Genomic DNA, 21,513 nt, shown 5'->3' on the forward strand with positions numbered 1-21,513 from the left:
TCCATTCACTGATGGACACTAACTATTGTACTCAGACATGCATGAAAATAGGTGGCTTTTAGCTAGCTCGGTTTAAGCGGCTAAAAACAAATATATCCTTTTCCCTTTGTTGTCAGAGTTAAGAGCCACAACAGGTCAAAATCCTCATAAATCACCAGAAACAAATATTCTCCTGTTTAAGGTCTTTTTGGGTTTATCAAGGTCTAAGCTAAAAAGCCGCTATCTGTTTTGTTATTCTCTGTGCTCTCCCTCGCCCAGGGACTCCATTTAGAGGTTTCCTGACTGCTTTTATTTGTGCAGCGTAGCCTGGAAAAATACAACCCTGGAGGGATTCTGATCAGACCATGTCAACGTAATACAATTGTAATCCACAAAGAGGAAACATATTCTCTGACTCGACACATAAGAGTTCCAGAAGAAAATCTGGAACGTGAATATTGCTCCATGCAGATGTTTCAAAGTCTGTCTAAACTACTGAACACATGTCTAAGTGCGATCGCCATACATAACACTCATACAACTGTATTCATTTAACAGCGTTGTGGTTATTGAGGTTAAATAACACTGTATTATGTAATACTTTAGGGTCCAATTCTCACAATTAACTAGTTGCTTATTAGCATGCATATTACTAGGATATTGGCTGTGTGTTCGTACGTATAAAGCACATATTAATGCCTTATTCTGCATGACCATATTCTACATCCCAATACCTAAACTTAACAACTACCTTCCTATTAATAAGAAGTAATTAGGAGTTTATTGAGGCAAAAGTCATAGTTAGTAGTTAGTTAATAGTGAGAATTGGACCCTAATCTAAAGTGTAACCAATAGGATTTTTCATTTTCTGAAGAAAATGATGATGGTTGGTAGGACTGGGCGATACGGCCAAAAATGCATCAACATTGATTATTCATTTTATACCATTAATGGCGAAGAAAATGCCTTCCACATGTTTGTTAGACCTCAAGAATGAATGGAAACATAACTTGAATAAGCTACCATTTAATTTAGGGCTCCATCATTTTTTTTTTTTTCCAAAAGTTCTGTTTTCCTTTCCTCTTTTTTCTCAGTTTTATGATTTAATACAGATGTGTCATCAAAACTAATGTCTAATTAAATTAATTAATACAATTAAAAATTAAATATATTTTTTTTAAATTTAAACCAATTAATTTACAACAAACAACATTATATTTTTATTTAATTGTCAAGTTAGGTGCTGCACAGCAGAACTAGATGGATGAAAAATATATTGGTTTTATGGTATTTGCTCAATTAATATGTATACTAATAATAATAATAATAATAATAATAATAATAATAATGATAATAATAATAACCTGATCATCTAGATGTAAACTAAGTATTAAAAAATTCTCAAACGTTTATTATCGATATTGTGGATTTATTTATTTATTAGTATACACATTATATTTGATGATTATATATAACTCTTATTCATAATTAAATTTTACAGAAATAACCAAAAAACAAACAAAAACAAACAAACAAACAAACAAACAAACAAACAAACAAACATGTATTGTTAATTTTCACTTTAAACATAGTTTTGATTGAAATACATTACGTAGGGCCTACTGTCTGACGGTTGAATATCCACATATGGTGCTGGGAGAATTCACACGTAAAAAAAAAAAAAAAAAAAAAAAAAAAAAAAACGCATTAGGCGTTGTTGTTGTTGTTATTATTATTATTATTATGGGTCTCCCACTGGTCAGACAAAGTAGTTCTGGATTAGCTCTGCCCCAAATTAACAACATATCAGAATGCTCTAACACAGAGAACAATGCTTAGAAAGCACTACAGTGAGCCACAGTGTTTCCACTCTTCACAAAGTCAAACTTTGACTAAATTGAAGTTGTCTCTGGGCATTAAACAGACAGGAGAAACAATTTCCACTGACAATACATTTAATTAGCCTGCATACCGTGTACATGAGCTCTATGATAAACATTGTTTATATGTTGCTGTTCTACCACAGTTAATAATGCAGTATGTACTGAGCGTCCCTGAGCTCCCTGGGAACAAAGGGACCAGAGTCTGTCAGGGCTGAAGTTTGTTTGCATTTTGCAGGAATCAGCACAGAAGGGCAGCTTGGCAAATCCATGCTAGTAACTTAATCAGTATCGTGGGCTTGTTGACTCTGCAGGTAAAGTGGAGAGGTTAGACCCTGTCAGCAGTAACTTCACTCACTACATGCACCACCATGCCTACCAATATCTGACTGATGTCAGGCAGGCCAGGAGCAACGGTAAACATGTATTGGTACAACAAACAAACAAAAAAACAGGTTGTGGACAAAGATGTGTTTTTAAGGCAAATAGCCTCACCGTTTCCACAGGTTTGCATCATGGGTGCAATATACAAGAAAAAAAATGATAGAGAACAATTTTACCATCTGACTCATGTCCAAACTGTGTTCCAGAATAATTTTCTGGACAATATAAATCTCCAGGCCTTGTCTAAAATCCCATGACATACCTTCCTTCCTTCCTTCCTTTTACCGGTCCTGGAAAGGTAATACAGTACCTACTGTTAAAAGAGCCGTACGTAGCTGGACAGAATGTTCTAGTAACTTACTGTTACCTCCATTTGTGAACGTATTGCAATTCACTACATTATAAATTATCACAGTAACGTTGCACGGCACTTGAACATATACAAACAAAGTCCAAAAATACAACAGAAAGACATCTGGAGCTCAGCTGTGAGAACCAAATCTCTCTCTCCATAGTTTCAAGGTGTTATGCGGGTAATGTTGAATGTTGAATCATTTAAAAGTGCACTTTTTAAACACTTAAAAAATTAACATTTAAACTAGGTTTCTGTGTGATCCAGAGGCATGCATAACAGATCAGCTGAACAGATCACCAAACATAAATGTTTCAATGTATTTTGTGTAGAAACAAACATCAGTGACTTCAAGGTAAAATCACTTTATGTTTTGGAAAAAGTCCATGTGTATCCTTGGGAGCTGGTTCTTACATTTAAAAGTTAAAACAGTAAAACAAGCAAATAATGTGTGAAATACGACAAACAAAAATGTTTGAAACAGGTACAGTATATATTCGAATATACAGATTGTTCGAATAAGCTGTGCATGAAATGTTTTGGCAAAGCTATATGGGTTTCTAAGAATGAGCTAAATGAACTAAATTTTTTCATATTTTGCTTACAATCTTGAACCTTAGAAACAGTGTGTAGCCTATTAAGCTTGGTTTACTGTATGTTTCCAGTCAAAATAATTGAATATATTAAGGAGTTTTTATGGACATCAGTTCCTGTTTGGAAATCCAAACGAAATGTCTTGCCAATACATGTAGCATCATGAAAGGGCAATTTACGAGGTTGCTAGGGTAGTGAACCAAGAAGTGTACATAGTAAACTGTGAAAATAATGAAAGCAAACAAAGGACATAAAGTGTATGACTGTCTCTCAAATCTCATGATATGCTTATTCCAACTAGAAATCTGTATATACCCACAAGATCAGACTCTTTTCCATCTGCTTTAGCACATAGATAGAGCCAGTCAAAAATGTTTGGTCTTTTAGAAAAGAAAGCAGTGTTGGGGAACGTTATGTTAAGTAATGTGTTACAACACTGCTTTACTCCCTAAAAAATAACTAATTGGGTTACTTAGTTACTTTTTATAGAAAGTAACGTGTTAATTTACTTTTGTGTATTTTTTTCTCACCTGGGCTGGGCTTACTTGCTTGTTTTTTTTAATAACAAAAATGTAAACCACTTTTAAAACAATAGTGAAATGAAAATGCAAATTCACGCATGTACAGTAGAGGTCAAACAAACCTTTCAGCTGTGCTACCATTGTGGATCGCAGACTAGGACACAGAAGAAGAAAGTGCATCACTCTTGCACAGCAATAATAATAATAAAAAAAGAAACACAAATGTGATGTTTATCTAAAATCCTTTTTGCTTATTAAATTGGATCATTGCATGTTAGCAGCAAAGACATTGGCTAATAAAGTGATATTAAATACATAAAGTACATTTGTGTGTTTAACTCTTTCCCCAGTCACCGCCAGCGTTTTTGACCATTTTCACAAACTTTTAATGGCCCCCAGAATATTCAATAGAAAGAACAGAGTCTCTGCTTTTAAAAAGGTCCATACTAAAAACATTAGTGGGCATAAGCAGATGTGCTTTTGTACGAAAACTCACAACTGAGGCTACGTTTACACGACAACGATATACTAAAAAGTGAAACGTTTTTTACTTTGCGCTTTTCGCGTACAGATGACAACAATGTCAAAACTATCCTGTTCACACGGATTAACGCAAACGATTAAAAACGCTGTATTATGCCCTGATGTCACTTTGTAAAGAAAAATTGTGCGCCTACAGACTGAACACGTAATATGCATGCGCATGACATCATCACACTTTGAAACCCGTTTTCAAAAGTTAGTGTTTTCAGGCCAGATTGTACGAATTCATTTGAATTAGCCACCAATTCGCCAAAATGTAAAACAGTTACAACTGCAATAAGAGTGTGTTGGGCTTTCAGTTTTATGGACAATAACAAAGAAATGAGCAGAATGTCTACATCCACTTGTTTGAAGCTATCTTTTATTTTTATGCAATCGTTGTTTGTAACTTTAATAGTGCATAAATGTTTAAAACCAGCATTTAACCCGGCAACAGTTGAATGTGTATCTTGTGTGCGTATTTAAGGTCTGGTACTATAAATCATACAGCATATACTGACAGGCAGCTGCTTTTGACATAAAAACTCAAAATATTGTGTTGAAGAGAGACTTATTTTATGTTTGTTATTTATATTGTACAGTTTTGTTTCTGCTTGCTAAGTAAAAGGCATAGAAGTAAGAAAAACAAATACTACAGTCTCAAGAGTCTTAACACAAAGGCATACCGACATGTGAAGAACCAGAAAATGTATCTCTCTCGCATGCACACTTACTTAAACCTCTCAAAAACTGACACACTTTAGAGACTTCTTGTTTGAATCCCCAGCCTACCCAGAATGCTCTAGCAGAACAGAGGTGTCAGCGGTTCCACAGAGGTTCTGGTTTTCTAAGCTGGCAACCTTTAACAGAATAGTAATGTCCAGCTCTTAATGTGACGCTACTGAAGCACTGATTGGATGGGCATGGTGGCTCACTTTCATTTCAAAGATGCCAACCAATTAATTCGAGACTTGATCCATTTGTTTGCTCAGCAGCTCATTTACAGAGCTGTAAGTGAGATGCAAATAAACACACAACTAAGAGGTGGTGATCTGATGATAACAATAATGATGGTGCACAAGGCAAACACGTACTCAATTAAACCCTTTCAAATCGACATTTATACAGAACTGATAAGCTTCTATGTAAGCTACCAAAGAGATTAAATTGTTCAATTTGAGGACATATCTCTACTCACAACAAAGCACATATTAAATACATTTTAATATGTTTGCTTGAGCAAAATCATGCGTTTACTAGGGTTTAGGTTGTGGTTGGCATACAGTATGTGATTGCTAGGGTGTTGTAGATGGTTGCTGGGACATTTATATGAAGTTTCTAGGGTTTGTGATTTCTAGGGTGTATAGTGGGTGGTTGCCAGGGTATTACTATACAGTTGTTAGAGCATTTGGGGTGTTTGCCAGGATGCTGCTATGTGGTTGCTATAAGATGTAGCAGGTGGTTGTCGGATGATTGTGATGCAGTTTCTACAGTTTTCCAGGTGAATGAAAGGGTAATTATATATGGTTGCTATGGTGTAGCTGGTGGTGGGCAGGACGTTTCTACAGTATGTGATTGCTAGGGTGTTGTAGATGGTTGCTAGGGCATTTAAATGCAGTGTTAGGGTGTAGTGGGTGGTTGCCAGGGTATTGCTGGAGTTCCTATGGTTTTGCAGGTGGTTGGCACGGTGTTGATATGCAGTTGCTAGGGTGTGGTGGGTTGCCAGAGCATTGTGATGCAATTTCCAGCACAATGCTATGCGATTGCAAGGGAGTAGTGGGTTGGTGCCAGAACATTGCTATGTGGTTGCTAGGATGTTGCGGGTGATTGCCAGGGTGTTGCAATGCAGTTGTGATTTGTTGCCAGAGCGTTGCAATGTAGTTTCCAGCATGATGCTATGCAATTGCTAGAGAGTAGTGGGTGTTTGCCAGGACATTGCTATGTGGTTGCTAGGGAGTTGTAGGTAGTTAACAGGGTATTGGAATCTAGTTTCTAGAGTTTTGCTATGTGATTGCTAGGGTGTAGTGGGTGGTTGCCAGGGCATTTATCTGTGAGTGTTAGGGTGTAACGGGTGGTTGTCAGGGTATTGATATACAGCTGTTAGGGCATTTTGGGTGGTTGACAGGGTATTGGTATGTGGTTGTCAGGGTGTAGCCAGCGGTTGTCAGAATGTTGGTTGCAGAATATAGGTTGTAGCAGGTGGTTGCCAGGTCATTACAATGCAGTTGCTAGGGTTTCACTGGTAAATAAAAGGGTATTTATGTGGTTCAAATGGTGTTGCAGGTGTTGCCAGGGAATTGGCATGCAGTCGTTAGGGTATTGTGGGATTTTTATGTGTTTGCTTGGGCAAAACTGTCTGACCATGCCAAGGGTTCTAGGGTGTAGCGGGTGGTTGCCAGGGTATTGGTAAATAGTTGTTCGGGCATTTTGGGTGGTTGCAAGGGTATTGGTATCTGGTTGCTATGGTGTAGCCAGTGGTTGCCAAGATACTGATATGTGGTTGCTTTAAGTGGTAGCAGGTCGTTGCCGGGTCATTCTGATGCAGTATCTACAGTTTTTGGGTGAAAGAGAGGGTATCTTTTATGTGATTACTCTGGTGTTGTGGGTGGTTGCCAGGGCAATGCCATACAGTTGTTAGGGTATTGCAGGTGGTTTACAGGGCATTGGAATGTTGTTGCTAGGGTGTAGCCAGTGGTAGCCAGGATGCAGCTATTTAGTTGCTAGGTTATTGCAGGTGGTGGCCAGGCCATTTATACACCGTTGCTAGGGTGCTGTAGATGGTTACCAGGGCATTTATATGAAGTTTCTAGTGTGTTGTAGGTGGTTGCCAGGGCATTGCTTCACATTTGAATCCTCCAGTTGCAAGTAAAAAAAAAAAAAAATTTCAAAAGCAATTCAAAATACGTATGATCACTGTTAGATGGTGAAGTAAGGGGTTTGCTGAAATGCCTAACTCTAAGTATATAGTAATAGTGATGTTCACCATAACAGGCACTACTAATAAAATATGTTCCTGACTCTACAGGAGAAAGCTGAAACGTACAGTTTTTTGAGTAGGCAAGCTAATTCCTGTCTGTATTTATCACGCTAGACCAAAGCTTTTCAATGAATGAAAACAACTGACATGAAACATGATATGGCCTGCTGATTAGATAAAGAAAATATATGTTTCTTGGATTCATGGTGAGATGCATGTGCAAGCATGTTGCCTAACTATTTATGTACTAAGGATCTGAATACATATTCTAACAAACTTTAACAAAAAAACAAAAAAAAACAAAAAAAAAATCATACATGAAAATTAAGGATTTTATAAAAGTATATGATTATTACAGTACACTTTTAAAGTTACAGTCGCCACAATTAAGCTCTTGAAATGAGCTCCTTAGATTGTTTTTGTGGATAAGTTCTACACTGTAAATCTTTTACAAAACAAAGAAGTACAGCATGTGCTATACTAATACTGTATGTCTGAAAATATGCTTTTCTGATTGACATTTAATTGGAAATCTCTGGGGAATACAGCAAACTACTAAACCTGTCATGAAGAATGACTGTTCTGATGTGTTTGCAAAGGGCACTAGTTGTTCTCGTTTTATTTTGAATTTCCTGGTTTTGCAGGCAGGCTCGCTTTCATGCTTTCAGCTCTCAGCTCTCAGCTCTCTTCTCTTTCTCAGTTCATGAAGGATAAAAACATTTTTCTTCATAGATAAATTTTTAATTCTGAGAGAGTAATACAAAAAACAAAATAAAAATCTACAGTATTTGTTTATTATATATGAAGAAAAAAAAAAGACTTTTGTTGGAATATTTTGTTGACACTGGTACTATAAAGAAACCTTGCATGTTTGTGAGACTGTGAAGATTGTGTTTGACATTAACTTGTATGAAGACAAAGGACTACTTTTTGTCTTATGGTTGGAGAACAGTGTATTAATTGTAAATCATTATTTTTACTTTTTTTACTGAAACACAATTCATTTTCATTTAAATCAGCATACATTAAAAGCATTACAACAAATACAAGAATTACTTCACAATTTATTTTTTCTTCACTTTTTATAATTATTATATTCTATTTATTTTCTTCACTTTATATAATTATTATATTCTATTTATCTGTTTGTTTGTTTGTTTGTTTGCATTACGGTAATGATAATTATGGTAAACATTTGGTCAAATTAAGTAGCACAATACAAATGTTTAGACTGAATATAGTTTCTTATCTTTTCCTCCTGAATTTGCAGAGACATATAATGTCCTTGACAGGTTTCATGAGATTCATGCATTTCATCTAGTCACTTCTCCAGTTTCTTTCTTCCACTTGTTTGATAATACAAAACATGCCAGTCAATCACAGTTAGTTTTAATGTGGGATCAAATTTTTGTGATTCACTTACAATCATTTAGGTGAATACTGTACTAAATACTGTATGTTTTTGCAGCGACATTGGTTATTCAGCAACAAAGTATTAAAGTAATAGGAATTACCAATTGGATATCTTTATATATTATGCAGCTTTTCTGGTTTCATTTATCTGTTTTAAGATACACGTTATATTTGTTTAGAAACAAACTAAATACTGATAGTGGAGTTTTTACACCACTGTTATCTTAGTCATGTTGAGGGTGTTGCCTCAGCAAAGGCATTGTGGTTTTTAGACATATGAAACTACATGCCCGAGTAATAAGCAAGTTTCATAACATTTTTTTTTTCCTACCTGGTACAGTATGGAAATATCTCAATTTGTCTCTACATGAAACATTGCATACAGGGAGTTAATATTTCTGCATAATCCATGTAGGCTGAGAATCTGAGTGGACTGTGGATCAAATATGATTCTCTTTAGCTGCATGTTTATAATGTAAAAGTATATATATATATATATATATATATATATATATATATATATATATATATATATATATATATATAGACTGTAAGTGCAAACCTCTAAGCAGAAGCCAGATTAATGAGACTCTTCTTGTCTTAAGTTGAGAAGTGCCTCTGATGATAGTCTGACACAATGATTACAAATTAATAATAACAAAATTGTGTGATATTTGGCACCTTTCATAATAGGGTACTTTTTTTATTTCCCTTTACTTTTTCATCAAATGTTCAGTGATGTGTCAACCTCATAATGGTGGAAATATTAAATGAGCTGTTTTTGATGTTGCTGGTTTTGTTTTCATTTTATATGCAACTCTTATTTATCTTTTATTTAGTTTTACAACTCCATGTCTAAATACAGTTTACACACATATTTGCATGTGTGGATCAGGTATACCCTACGTTATGGAGGCAAAATGTCCCCAAAAAGATGGCAATATCTGAAATCCTTGTCGGGACATTTTTTGGTCCCTATATGAGGAAAACAGCTTATAAATCATACTAAGATGTTTTTTTGTTGTTGTTTTTTTTAATGTAAATAGACATAGACATTCACTTCTCACGAGAATCAGCAAGATAATTTTCTCTCTTCTGCCGAAGATTTAGAAGAAGAATATGATGTACATAAATGTATTTACACAGCAAGAAGTAAATATTTTGCTGTATCAGTGGAAATGAAATTTGTGAAATTAGTTTATAGTTGATAAATATATATATATATATATATATATATATATAATCATCGCTAAAAGCAAGACACTTTTGTATTTTAAAATATTTTACTATAGTGACCTTTAATTTGGAGCAAGAGAAACTGGGGGAGTGGCTTAATTTAGTCAGAGATGTGTCACTTTGCTCACAGCTGATTGGACCAATTTCGGTTTGAAATCTCTTACCCAGAACATAGCCATGGAGCGTAAGTTACGATGACGATGAACACCGGTAAAAGCCAAACCACTTTCATGTGCCTAAAACCCAGGGTTGGCACAAACTAAACTGAAACACATGGCCATCCACCTAAACTGGCTTCATGGTACAGGAACCAGAATAGATAATAGAGTGCTAGATTTAACATATGAACCCGTCTCTTGATAGGGTCTTGTTAGGTGAGGGTTGTTGATTTTAATATATTATTAGACAATATTATTAATTTTTAATCATTTTGTCTTATAATTTTGTCTGATTTTTGTTTGATTATTTGTTTAGTATTTTTTTTTCTTACAATGAGTTTGATCATTTTGTTTGATCATTTTGTCTTACAGCAACTTTGATTATTTTTTTATTTTTTTCCTGGCAATGACTCTAGTCATTTTATCTGATCGTTTGATAATTCATACAATAACTTTGTTTAATCATTTTGTTCAATAATTTTTGTCCTAAAATAACTTTATTATTTGATTTGAACATGTGTCTGATCATTTGTTTGATTATTTTGTTTTACAATAACTTTGCCTGATCATTTTGTTCTTGCAACAACTTTGATGATTTTGTTTGATCATGTCAATAACTTTGTCTGATCGTTTGATTATGTTTTTTCTTACAATAACTTTGTCTAATCTTTTTATTTTATCATTTGTTTGATAACTTGTTCTAAAAATAACTTTGTATGATCCTTTTGTCTTACAATAACTTTGATAATTTTGTCTGACTGTATGTTTTATTTGTTTGATAATGTAGTCTTACAATAACTGAAAAGTCTGTCACATCTTGAGAGAGAGAGACATGTCAGTCAAGAAGACCCTGAGGTGGAGATGAGAGTACATAAAAATAAAAAAGCTTTAAAAATGTCATGGATCACCAAAGTGGTATTGGAGTCAAGTGACTCCGAATACATAAAATAAATAATTGTATTATTATATTGACTAAATTATAACTTTTATAAACGTATAACTTTATTGTTTGCTCTGGTGCATTCGTTTATCATTAATACATATATACAGTATGCGCCTGAAAACGGTCTTATCATAAACTGTCAGCTAAACAAACAGTAGAGAGCACAGAGTACAGGATGTGTTCACTGTGTACATATTGTGAACCCGGTTAAAATGAAATCATAAAAGTAAAACACATGCATGCCATTTGGACAATCATGAAAATTCAAAAGCGCTCTAATTTGACCTGTCATTTATATACAAATATTATTATTACATTATTATATTTAATATCTGTATGCTGACTATGATGTGCAGTGAATAACAACTTAAATTTTGGTCTGTTCCTCCCAAAAAAACAAACAAACAAACAAAAAAACTAAAAAACTTTGAAATGACATGAGGGTGGGTAAATATTTTCTGGTTGACCTGCATCTCAAAAATAATATCAAATTCACAGTCTTATGACCCTGGCTTTGCCGTTCATGGGAGAGTTTTCATGTAGCCAAATTCTCTTTCCCTGCACTGCTGAGTGACAGCATGGACGCTCGCTCTGGAGGGAATGAGGCTGATTCCGTATCATTTAGGCTTATCACGAGTGAATATGCTTTCAAAGGCCCGTGGGGCTACAAAGAGAGCTTTGAGGAGACGGACAGGGACAGCTGCTCTCCAGGAACCCTGGCAAGCAAGTCTGCACTCTCCTGTTCCCATCTGCGAATGCTCTTTCAGGGGTGGCTCAACTGATCAAGGGCTGAATTTAAAAGCACTGGATGATGGAAAAGTAATTGCCCTCGCTGTGAAAATAGACCATGCATGTTGTATCACTTATTCACAGTGAATAAAGATTATTTTTCTTTTTTTTTCTTTCTGTGATTTCTAAGTGAAAAAAGTGAATAATTTGCCTTGCTCAATAGAACTATCGCTTTGCACAGTAGGGAGTCCTCATCCAGCTGTTGCTACTATTGGGTTTTGGAGCTTACAGCTGCATTTCTATTGAACACAGACAGTTTTTATATTTATATTATGCATTTGACAGACAAAAGCTTTTAAAAGCTGTGTCAAATGCAAGAAGCCATTTATGAAAGATAATGTGAGAAACTAATGTGAGACTAATTTAACTCAGTGTGATCTAATGCACACTCATCAGTATTCATACATAAGATGGACAATATAACATATAATATCAACATATTGAGAAAATCGAAAACAAAAACCTTTCTTGCGATGAACGACCGATATTGCTGGACTGCCGCAGGTGAGTTAATACACAAATTCAATACGCAACCCTTTAGCGACACTCCAACTTAATAATGGAAGACAATGATGGAGAAATTTCTCAAGAAATAATTGAATAAATTCGGCAGGGATTTTTAATCACAATCGTATTTGCAATAAACAAAGAACTGTTTATTCTGCTTATTATTATTAATAAATGTTAATGTTTATTTAAAATGTTTGTATTTTTAAAGGTACACTATGTAACTTTTGGCCCTCTTAAAAAACAAAACTGCATTTTGCAGAAGAACATTTTCAGTTTTGGTTGTGCTTCGGTTCTGTATGACTGTGCGGATGAATACATTTATCCTACTGCTCATAACATATTCACTAGTCTTAAGATATTCAACCAGTTTAGATGGAAAGGATGACTAGCTGAAGACATTACTGTAGCTATATCCATTAACAGACACGGTACTTCCATGAAAATAAATTCCAGCACAGCGCTACAACAACCATAATGAAATGACCCTTCACAACAGATAATGCTTTATAATGAACTCTGTTAGAGAGCTATATGACCATTTACTGTATCTGTTCAATAAAATACCTTACTCACCTGTTGAGTAATAAAAGCACCATCTTCGCTTTTACAACATTTCAAATCCCTCAGTTCTCGCCATCTCCGAAAAGCCAAGCCAATGTAGATTCACGTTTTATTACGAGCTCTGTAGTGTTCTCTTTTTGCCAGCAGACTCTCCTCTGTTCGGTGTGTGTTTAAAACAGGTGATTCCTGGAGGTTGGAGATTCAGCTGCTTCATGTTAATCGTTCTCACACGTTGTGATAACTAACCTATGCCACTCCAACACCATATACGTGTTAAAGTAGCAAGAGCAACTTTTCTCTATTTACTATGACGAGACACGCACAGGTGAGTGATTTACCACGAAAAACATCCAGCTAGGTCTAAAATATAAACAATTATGGGCTTAGCATTGCGAATCAGGGTAAGACAAAAACACATTTTGAAGAAGGATTGTTAATGTTGATTCATTATGTAATTTTTGTTCATTCTGAACAAGAAAAAGTTACATAGTGTACCTCTAATCATATTGTTTTAGATCCCTTATATGGTCACTCTAACAGCCTCCCGTGGCTTATTGCTTTACAATCAATATTTTCCGTATGAGCACATTATCACATGTGCATTGCATTGTTATTATTTTTGCAGTTTTAGTACATAGTTTGTTACTTTTCACATGTCACTTTGTAATTAAGCAAACTAAACTAACCCTGATTCATAATCCCTATTGTTTCAGTATTCATTCTTTGTTTATTCTGTATAGTGCGTATTGTTTACAGTGCTCACATTCTGTAAGTTACACTGCAGACGTATATTGACTGGAATGACAATAAACTTGACTTGTTTTGACTTGTCTAAAAATACTGATGAGATCATGTTAGATTATGAATTAAGTTAACAGAAAAAAAAAAAAAATGTTTATATAAAAAATTGTGTCTACAGCCCCCCCCCCCCCCCCCCCCCCCCCCCCCCCCCCCACACACACACACACACACACACACACACACACATATATAGACACATTAAAATGAATTAAAATGACATTTCTAGATTCAATACTATGACAATATCTATATAACGTGACAATAACACACAGTTGCATAATTGTGAAGTGTTAAGAGAAGATAACAAATAAAAGCATCTTTGAACATTGAAATCATTTAATGTTTTAAAGCAAATACAGTTTACTTCACTGGGTCAACACATGTGAACAATATATATATTTTTTCGTATCATTACCGACCTCAGCAGACATACATTCACACGGCTGCATGAAGACAAGATCTTTCTTTATGTTTTAGTTTTTTTTGTTTGTTTGTTTGTTTTGTTGCAGTTATGTACAAAGTCATTGTAATGCATCAGCCCCACATCTCTATACACACCCCATTAACATATCAAAACCTATCTACCCAAGTCAATGTCAAAGTAGATTTATGGCAATAAGCTATACATCTCCAGCCGCCTGAGCGGTCTAATTTGTTTTCTAGTTCAGTTTGCAGTCAACGTCCAGACTTGAAAACTCCACCATTTCAGTTCCCCCTACATACAAGTAAACCCAGCTATAGTTTCCAAGGTACATTATTTACAGTGGAATGTCAGGCTTTGAAGTGGGCAGTTAGAAAGACATGAGAATCTGGAATGAAAAATCTAAAATCTGTATATCTAAAGAAAATGAGGAACGTAAAAAAAGCAATATTTTGTCTGTAGAACAATATTTTTAAAAAGTTATTTTTTTTCTTAGTACGCCCATGCTATTTAATGTTGCTAGAAGCCTCAACATCAACTTATACTCCAGATAGACTACTCTATTAAAAGAAAAGGAAACAACAAAGCAAAAATGCAGCTAATATGGGTCATGAAAATTAATTGTAGTCAATTGAAATCTCTTATTTTAGATTTAAAGCCAAAATAGCTATTTGGTGGATGGGTAACTTGTGCTTAGCGTTAGAAAAAAAAAAAAGAAGAAAAAAAGAACCCTTAAATTGACAAAACCCTGGGAGCATGTTGTCAATGAAAGAATGAAAGAGAAATGAAAGTGATATGAACATAACTACCTATAAAATTAACTACTGAATACATTTCTGGAACAAAAACTTGTGCTTTAGCTGAAGTGATGCCAGTCTCTTTAATGACGGCCATGATTACGCAGCAGGTTTCCAGTTGTGAGCTGGTTAACAAAGTGCTGACAGACCAGCGATGTGCTGCTTTTTGTATTTTGTCATGTCACATGAAGCAGAGACAATTTTTCTATTTATGAGGGTTTAAAAAACCTGGTAAAAAATACAGCTTCTATAATACTTGAAGTCCAGGCGATGCGCTCTCCACCACGCTGGCCAACTTGTGTAGATTCATATCTTTATCGTGTCAATGTCGTAAAAATGTACAGTGAGGGCAGACAAGACACAATAACTCTAAAAAATAAAACAATATGTACAGGAATCAGATCTAAATAAAGACAAAACCTTACATCTCACACGTCATAGGCACTGCAATTTGTATAACGCTGCACACTGACCTTACTAAGCTAAAATACAAGGTTTGCTAAGCAACAAATGTACAGTTATTCATCATGTGGTCCGTTTTAGGTCAAATCAAGATGTGCATGGGTCGACCAATAAGGTTTTTATTCATATGTAGCTTAGATGTTAGCTTCGGCTTTCCTCATGGTTTGGACAATAAAGAATCTGCGGCTGCAAGTTCTAGTTTGTTTATTATGTCTATTCTTTTGATAATGGCTTCATCCACCAAAAGGAGTGTGGTACTCTGAGCTTTACTGCAGAAAATAAACCCCCATCAGATTCTTTGCCGACCTGCTCATGGCCGATAATTCTTTAGTAAATGGCGTTCATCTGGAGTTTCCTCCATTTACAGGTCCTCCTGGATTGTCTATGATTACAGCGGTTCAGCATCCTAATCTCTCATCTTGTACAGAGTCCCGTTTAAGGCAGGCAAGAGAATTAAATATTTCATGGGCAAGCCATGATAAATTCCACTAACGTGTTTTTTTTTTTTTTTATCTGTTGGGTGATATGGATGAAGTTAGGGAGGATATTTGTCTCTAGGAAATACAATCCTTTAGTGGAAAACTGCCACTAAACACCAAATCCCGATTCAAAAAAGTGAGACAAAAGGCTGGACCAAACAAAGAGTGACTAAAAAAAAGACACACATGCATTAAAAATGCTTGTACATTTTGCAGCCAAACAGGTATGTCAACGACCGTTTTATTTATTTAAATACATACTAATTTGTAGCCAACAGGTCTGCTCCCTATAGAGGATCAGGAAGGATTTGGAAAGGATTCCTGGCTTCACAGCAGATCCTGTGGTTTCAAAGATCCAGCGGTACATAACAAGCCTGTCTGTGATGCCCAGTTGCTGCCATGTTTACCTCTGATTTCACTTTGGCTTGAGACTCTTCCGCAATTTCATTCCCATGACCCATGCCTTTACCGCTACCTGCTCTCGGAAAAAAAATAGTTCTTCCATCAAAAGGCTCTAAATGGTGGTTGACACAAAAATCCCCTGTGGAACTAAACATTACCGTTGAACCTGTTCATATTTACAAGATCTTGAATTTAACATTTTGACCACTCCACATCACCAACTCTATATAACAAACACCCTGTCTTTATAACAACACCACATTATACAGGATTATCCTTTTGCGTCTTAAGATTTTCAGAGGAAATGGATTTTGGAAAGCATCACTATGAAAACATTACATGTGATGGCACATCCGAGGTGGATCTATGGATGGAGACTGACTAAGACTGGCATGGAGATGGGTGGGGGGGTGGGTGGGTGTAGTATATCTGTCTAGGCCCCGTTCTGCATGCTCGACTGCAGTGAGCATATGACTAACGCTGCAGATGTGTTCCTCGGCTCTCAGCATAGCCGGGTCTTAAAATAAATACTGTTTTTGGAGAGCAGTCAGAACCCACATGCTTTTTTTCCCCCATTGGATTGTATGCTTTCAGGCTATGCCACATTTTCGGATCTCGTTTGTTAGTTCTGGACCTACATTTAGGGTCCTTCAAGATGTTCCTTTAAGAACTGCACAATTAAGATGTTTCCATTAAACACAATAGTGTTAATGTGACCTTTGACCTTATAATGACATGTTTGGGGAAGAATAATTATTCTACTATTTAGTTCCACATTTTTAGGTAACCAGCATTCCATATAAAAAGCAAGACTATATAAAAATGAACAAAACTATTCATGTAAAATCAATGGTAATATGCTAATGAGATTTAAAAAAGACAAACAAATAAAAAAATAATCGTACATCCAGTGTAAGACTTTCACAACATGATAAGCAATATACCCCTTTCCAAAACAGTTACAGTCTCTTTTTATACATTTAATACATTTATAATAACAACAAAATGAGACAAAAAGGATAATACACTGTAATATTTTCAAGCGACCTGCCTGTCCAGCCTTAATGGATGTCGACTGGCATCGGTCAGTGAGAAAACTTCTTGTTGTCGTAGCAGGTTCATCTAAAAGCATGTGGATGTGCAATGGATGATGACGTGTTGATGCCGCAAGCTATTTTTCTACAGCTGTTTTCGATGGACTCTGAAGGGGGCGGAGGTTACTGGGTCAGGGGTGGGATGTGCAGATAAGGATAAACACATTGAGGGAGGGTTCTAGTGATGGAGGTGGGTGTGGTCGGATGCAGGAGAGGGCAAAAGGTCGTTGATCTTTTTTCCTTGACGTTGCATGCCACTCTACACGTACCACTCTTTCTTTGAAATAACAGAGCCGTCGGTTTGGGAGACCATGTCGTCAGCGATCTCGGGCTCGGGGTCGTACTGGAAGGCGAGGGTCCGTTCGTCGTAATCACGACTTTCGCCTTCATCTACGGTGAAATAGGGTCTCTTCAAATCCTCAGAGTTGCCGTCGAAATCTCGATCGCCGCCCTCGAAACCGCCGGGCCCGCTAATTTGAGCCGGCTTCTTTTCATCGTCCGAGTCGTCGGGGTACTGCAGGTTCTTGGGCATCGGAGGATGGGCGGGCATGCCACCGGCCTTGCTGTATCCATTCCCGAACACGTGTTTTTTGGTGCTGTAGTCACCCTTAAAGGTGCGCTGGCGACGCCGCAGGAAGAAGACGAGCAGCGCGATGGCAGCCGCCAGCAGGGCCACCCCACCAACCGCACCGCCGATGGCAATGCCGGAACTATGCTGCTCCAATGGGATCTCACGGCCTTCGCTAGTCGGGAAGTTAGGGAATTCTGGGTAGGAAAACACAGATGGAAGGGGAGAGTGCGTCAGTGCTCAGGTGGGAAGGAAGTGCATTTGTGCAGGTGCTCATTTTTGATGAGGAAAGGAATAAAGGGGTAGGAGAAACAAAAGGGAAGACAGGAAGGAGCCCCCGCCCCATAACCACCAACCCACCCACTCCTACAAAACCAACCCATTAGGACGGCTTCACATAGAAAAGCAAGAGCTCAATGTTCACTCAAATCATGCATTTTATGGAAAGAACCCAAGAACAAACAACCAAACCATCATTTTGAATGAAACAATAACGAACACAAGTCTTGAATCTTCGGGCGCCTATACACTAGAGCAGGGGTTTCCATTTGTCATGCTTTTAAGACTAGTTTCTAATAACAAACCTACATTTCTTTTTGTTCATATGTTTTTGTTTATTGGTTGCACCACATGACTTTGGTTTCATATACAAAAGTTGGAAGGTACGACTCAATTGGATTGGCTACATTTAAATAACTTACAACCCATTCTATCTCCCAAGGTGTCAAAAACTGAAGCACGGAAAAGACTCTAAAGGTACCCATAGACATTGCTATATTGACAGTAGGAAATCTATGGCTTTCATTTCTTTGCATGAATTTGTAAAACATGCCATAATAAAATTATACCCCAATATATAATTTCATGACAATAAATTTCCCATGCGTCTGTGCATTGACATCAAAGGTTTCTTATTGAAAGAAATGGAGTTCCAAGTTTGTCAATATAGCAACCACTTGGGTTACATTTAACATAATTTATAATGGCACTTAAACCATAATTTGATGTTTTGGGAGTGAGAATGGATTGAATATTAATAGGTTATTTATGGACCCGCCACTCAAGTCTCATTGATGTTGCTGTAAATGTTCAAATTTTCCTCATCTTTAGGTTGCTTTACTCTTGCAAAATCTTGTTGTTTTTTTCCTCTATGTCCTTGCTACACACAATCCCTATTGAAATCAATGGATTTGAAGTATTCTCTGACATAGCTTAAACTCTAGTACATAGGCGTCCTTGATCATTTATGTTATTCACTGTAGCACTTTAATCTGTCTGGAAGTAAAACTTGCATTAAAAGTAACAATTAGCACCAATAACAATAGACTAGACAGCTCTTTAAATCTGATTGACTTCAATAATTATGATTCAACAAAAGCAGAAGGTTGCTTGCATTTGAAGCTCTTGACCTTGCTGGCTTACATTGAATACATTTTTTATAGCATACTTTGTTATTCTCTTAAACCATTCGTGAAATACATTTATTTACTTTTTACTAAATGATTTAAAGCACGGATGAAAAGTCCTAATGCTGCAGGTGAAAGGCAAACCAAGCACTACTGCTTTCAAATGTTCATAGCGTCTTTTTAATCAGTGATGTGGTTTTTATAGTCATGCTGGAACATAAATCCCCTGCAAGGCTACTGTACATAGTTACAGCTGACATACTGGTTGTGGTTTTGTTTTCAAAGCACATAAAATACATGCATCCAACAGAAAGCAAGTGACACAGCATGTAATAAGCCCATGCAAAAAGTCAGTAAGCCATTTCTTAAAAATACCCAAAGCACTGCGATTTGCAAACAGCAATTAGAGTTGGAGAAGAAATTCAAACACGCTCACACACATACACAAAACTGAGACGCACAACTTTTTCAGCATCGGATCATTCACAATTGCTGGATTAACAGCTTATACGCTTACATGCGGTTTCTGAAGACTTTTCTTTGTGCGGCACTCCTCGTAAACATAACCAAACAGCTCCAAGTGTTACAACAGGTCAGTGCAAAAATCTACCAACACTCAAATATAACACACAACACACCTGAAGGATTCAAAAATCTCTTTGAATCTAGGTGCAATGCGACAAAACAAGAAGCTATGTATATATCTTCCATGCTAAGCTTATTGAAACTATCAATACATTTTGTTTGGTCATTTCATTTCTATTTGCGTCACATGCAAAATCCCACTCCAAATCAGTATATTTGATTGGCAGTGATTGTCAATCTAACACAACAATGTAAGAAACTAAAACATCCAACAACGTCTTGTATCAGCTTCACCAAACAACCTTCAAATTTCCTTCACAGGTTGTGTTAACACAACAGTTGTGCATAGTTAGCAGCAGAATACAACTTCTGACAACAACGAAACAGTAGAAGCTAGACAGTCTGCGTCATATTTTCAGTTTGAAGTCTATGCCATTTACATGTGCCATTAAAAAGGTCAGCGGCTGCATTGTGAAGGTTTCCGACTGCCTTATGCGACAGTGACTTATTGAATATAGGCAGTAATAAGGTGGTCAGGGTGAGCTGCATCTGACATATTCCAGCTCCTTAATGAGCTTCCATCCCAGACCTAGCAGAGCACCGTCTGGTACCCACCACACATACGGCGATGGTCAGATATTTCTCATTGACACGCTCAGACAGCTTGTGAAGGATTACGGTCATAAAAGGCAAAAACCTCTAGGGGTTCAATCCATCTCGTGCTTTAATCTAAGAATATAAAGTTAAATGCTAATAGGGAAGAGGAAAAGGCATAGCACACCTTCAGAAGATACACGAAGTGCACAAACGCAAACTTTTCTAGCTACACAAGTTCAATTTCATGAATTGCTGCACTTTGAAATATATGCAATTCATAGCACAATGATAGTATGCTCATATTTGATGCAAATGACACTATAGCTTTAGCATACATTTTCTACTTCTTTGGTAAGTTGTCCTTTTCAAGTTAACTACTGTCATGACAGCAACAGTTTGAAGATAACCCTCGTGAGCAAGTTAGTCAAATCAAGTCAGTAAACTGTTGACATGTTTATAGCAAGCTGTATAATGTCTGAAACCATAGTGGACGATATTGAGCGCACTCATTCAATCCCACAATGCACCGCAATTACAGCTAGCCAATACCCATAATGCACTGTGAGAGTCACGCGAGAGTGAACAGAAGATGGCGCCCACAGCAGAATCATCCATCCGTTTTCCAAACTGCTGGTCCAATGTGGCTACAGTGTAATATCATACAGGTATAAATTCCTTTTTAATTGATTATTAAATAGTTTGATTAATGTTTATACATAGTTGCCAATTGCCACGACAGAGTTCAAGATCATTTTTTTCATTACCACTGGACCTTCAAACAATGATTAAATAGCAAGCAAAAGCGGCAGCCCTTCCGGCGCACTCAGTGTCCGAATTCGCTTACTCGTTTTCATTCGCTCACTCAAGTGAACTATATTAGTGGACAATTGTAGGGAATAGTGAATGAGGGTATAGGGGCAATTTAGGACACAGCCACAGTCCTTTTTTAATTTATTTTTTAGCTAACTATATCGCCTCCTAGACTCTGGAGGATTGTTACCACTGCAATATGTTCCTGGCCAAACAATGACTTTGCTACTTTTGTAGAGGGAAAGAGGGAAGAAAGAGGGAAAACACACACC

At 36.5% G+C, this 21,513-nt stretch overlaps 1 protein-coding gene across 5 annotated transcripts in view; it reads right to left on the reverse strand.

Moving 5' to 3' along the window:
• The window catches only part of nectin1b (nectin cell adhesion molecule 1b), a 244,386-nt gene that overhangs the window by 117,577 nt on the left and 105,296 nt on the right, over positions 1–21,513 (reverse strand). The window contains exon 6 of one of the 5 annotated variants that reach the window (XM_084124506.1): positions 13,939–18,040. The exons of the other annotated variants lie outside the window; for them this stretch is intronic. Coding sequence (XP_083980632.1) covers positions 17,535–18,040 — 506 coding nt within the window. The 3' untranslated portion in view covers positions 13,939–17,534. Of the gene's footprint in view, positions 1–13,938; positions 18,041–21,513 lie in introns of those variants that run through there. 5 annotated transcript variants of the gene reach the window in all.

Source organism: Abramis brama (assembly GCF_963993115.1).
Source record: "Abramis brama genome assembly, chromosome: 9".
Lineage (NCBI taxonomy): Eukaryota > Metazoa > Chordata > Actinopteri > Cypriniformes > Leuciscidae > Abramis > Abramis brama.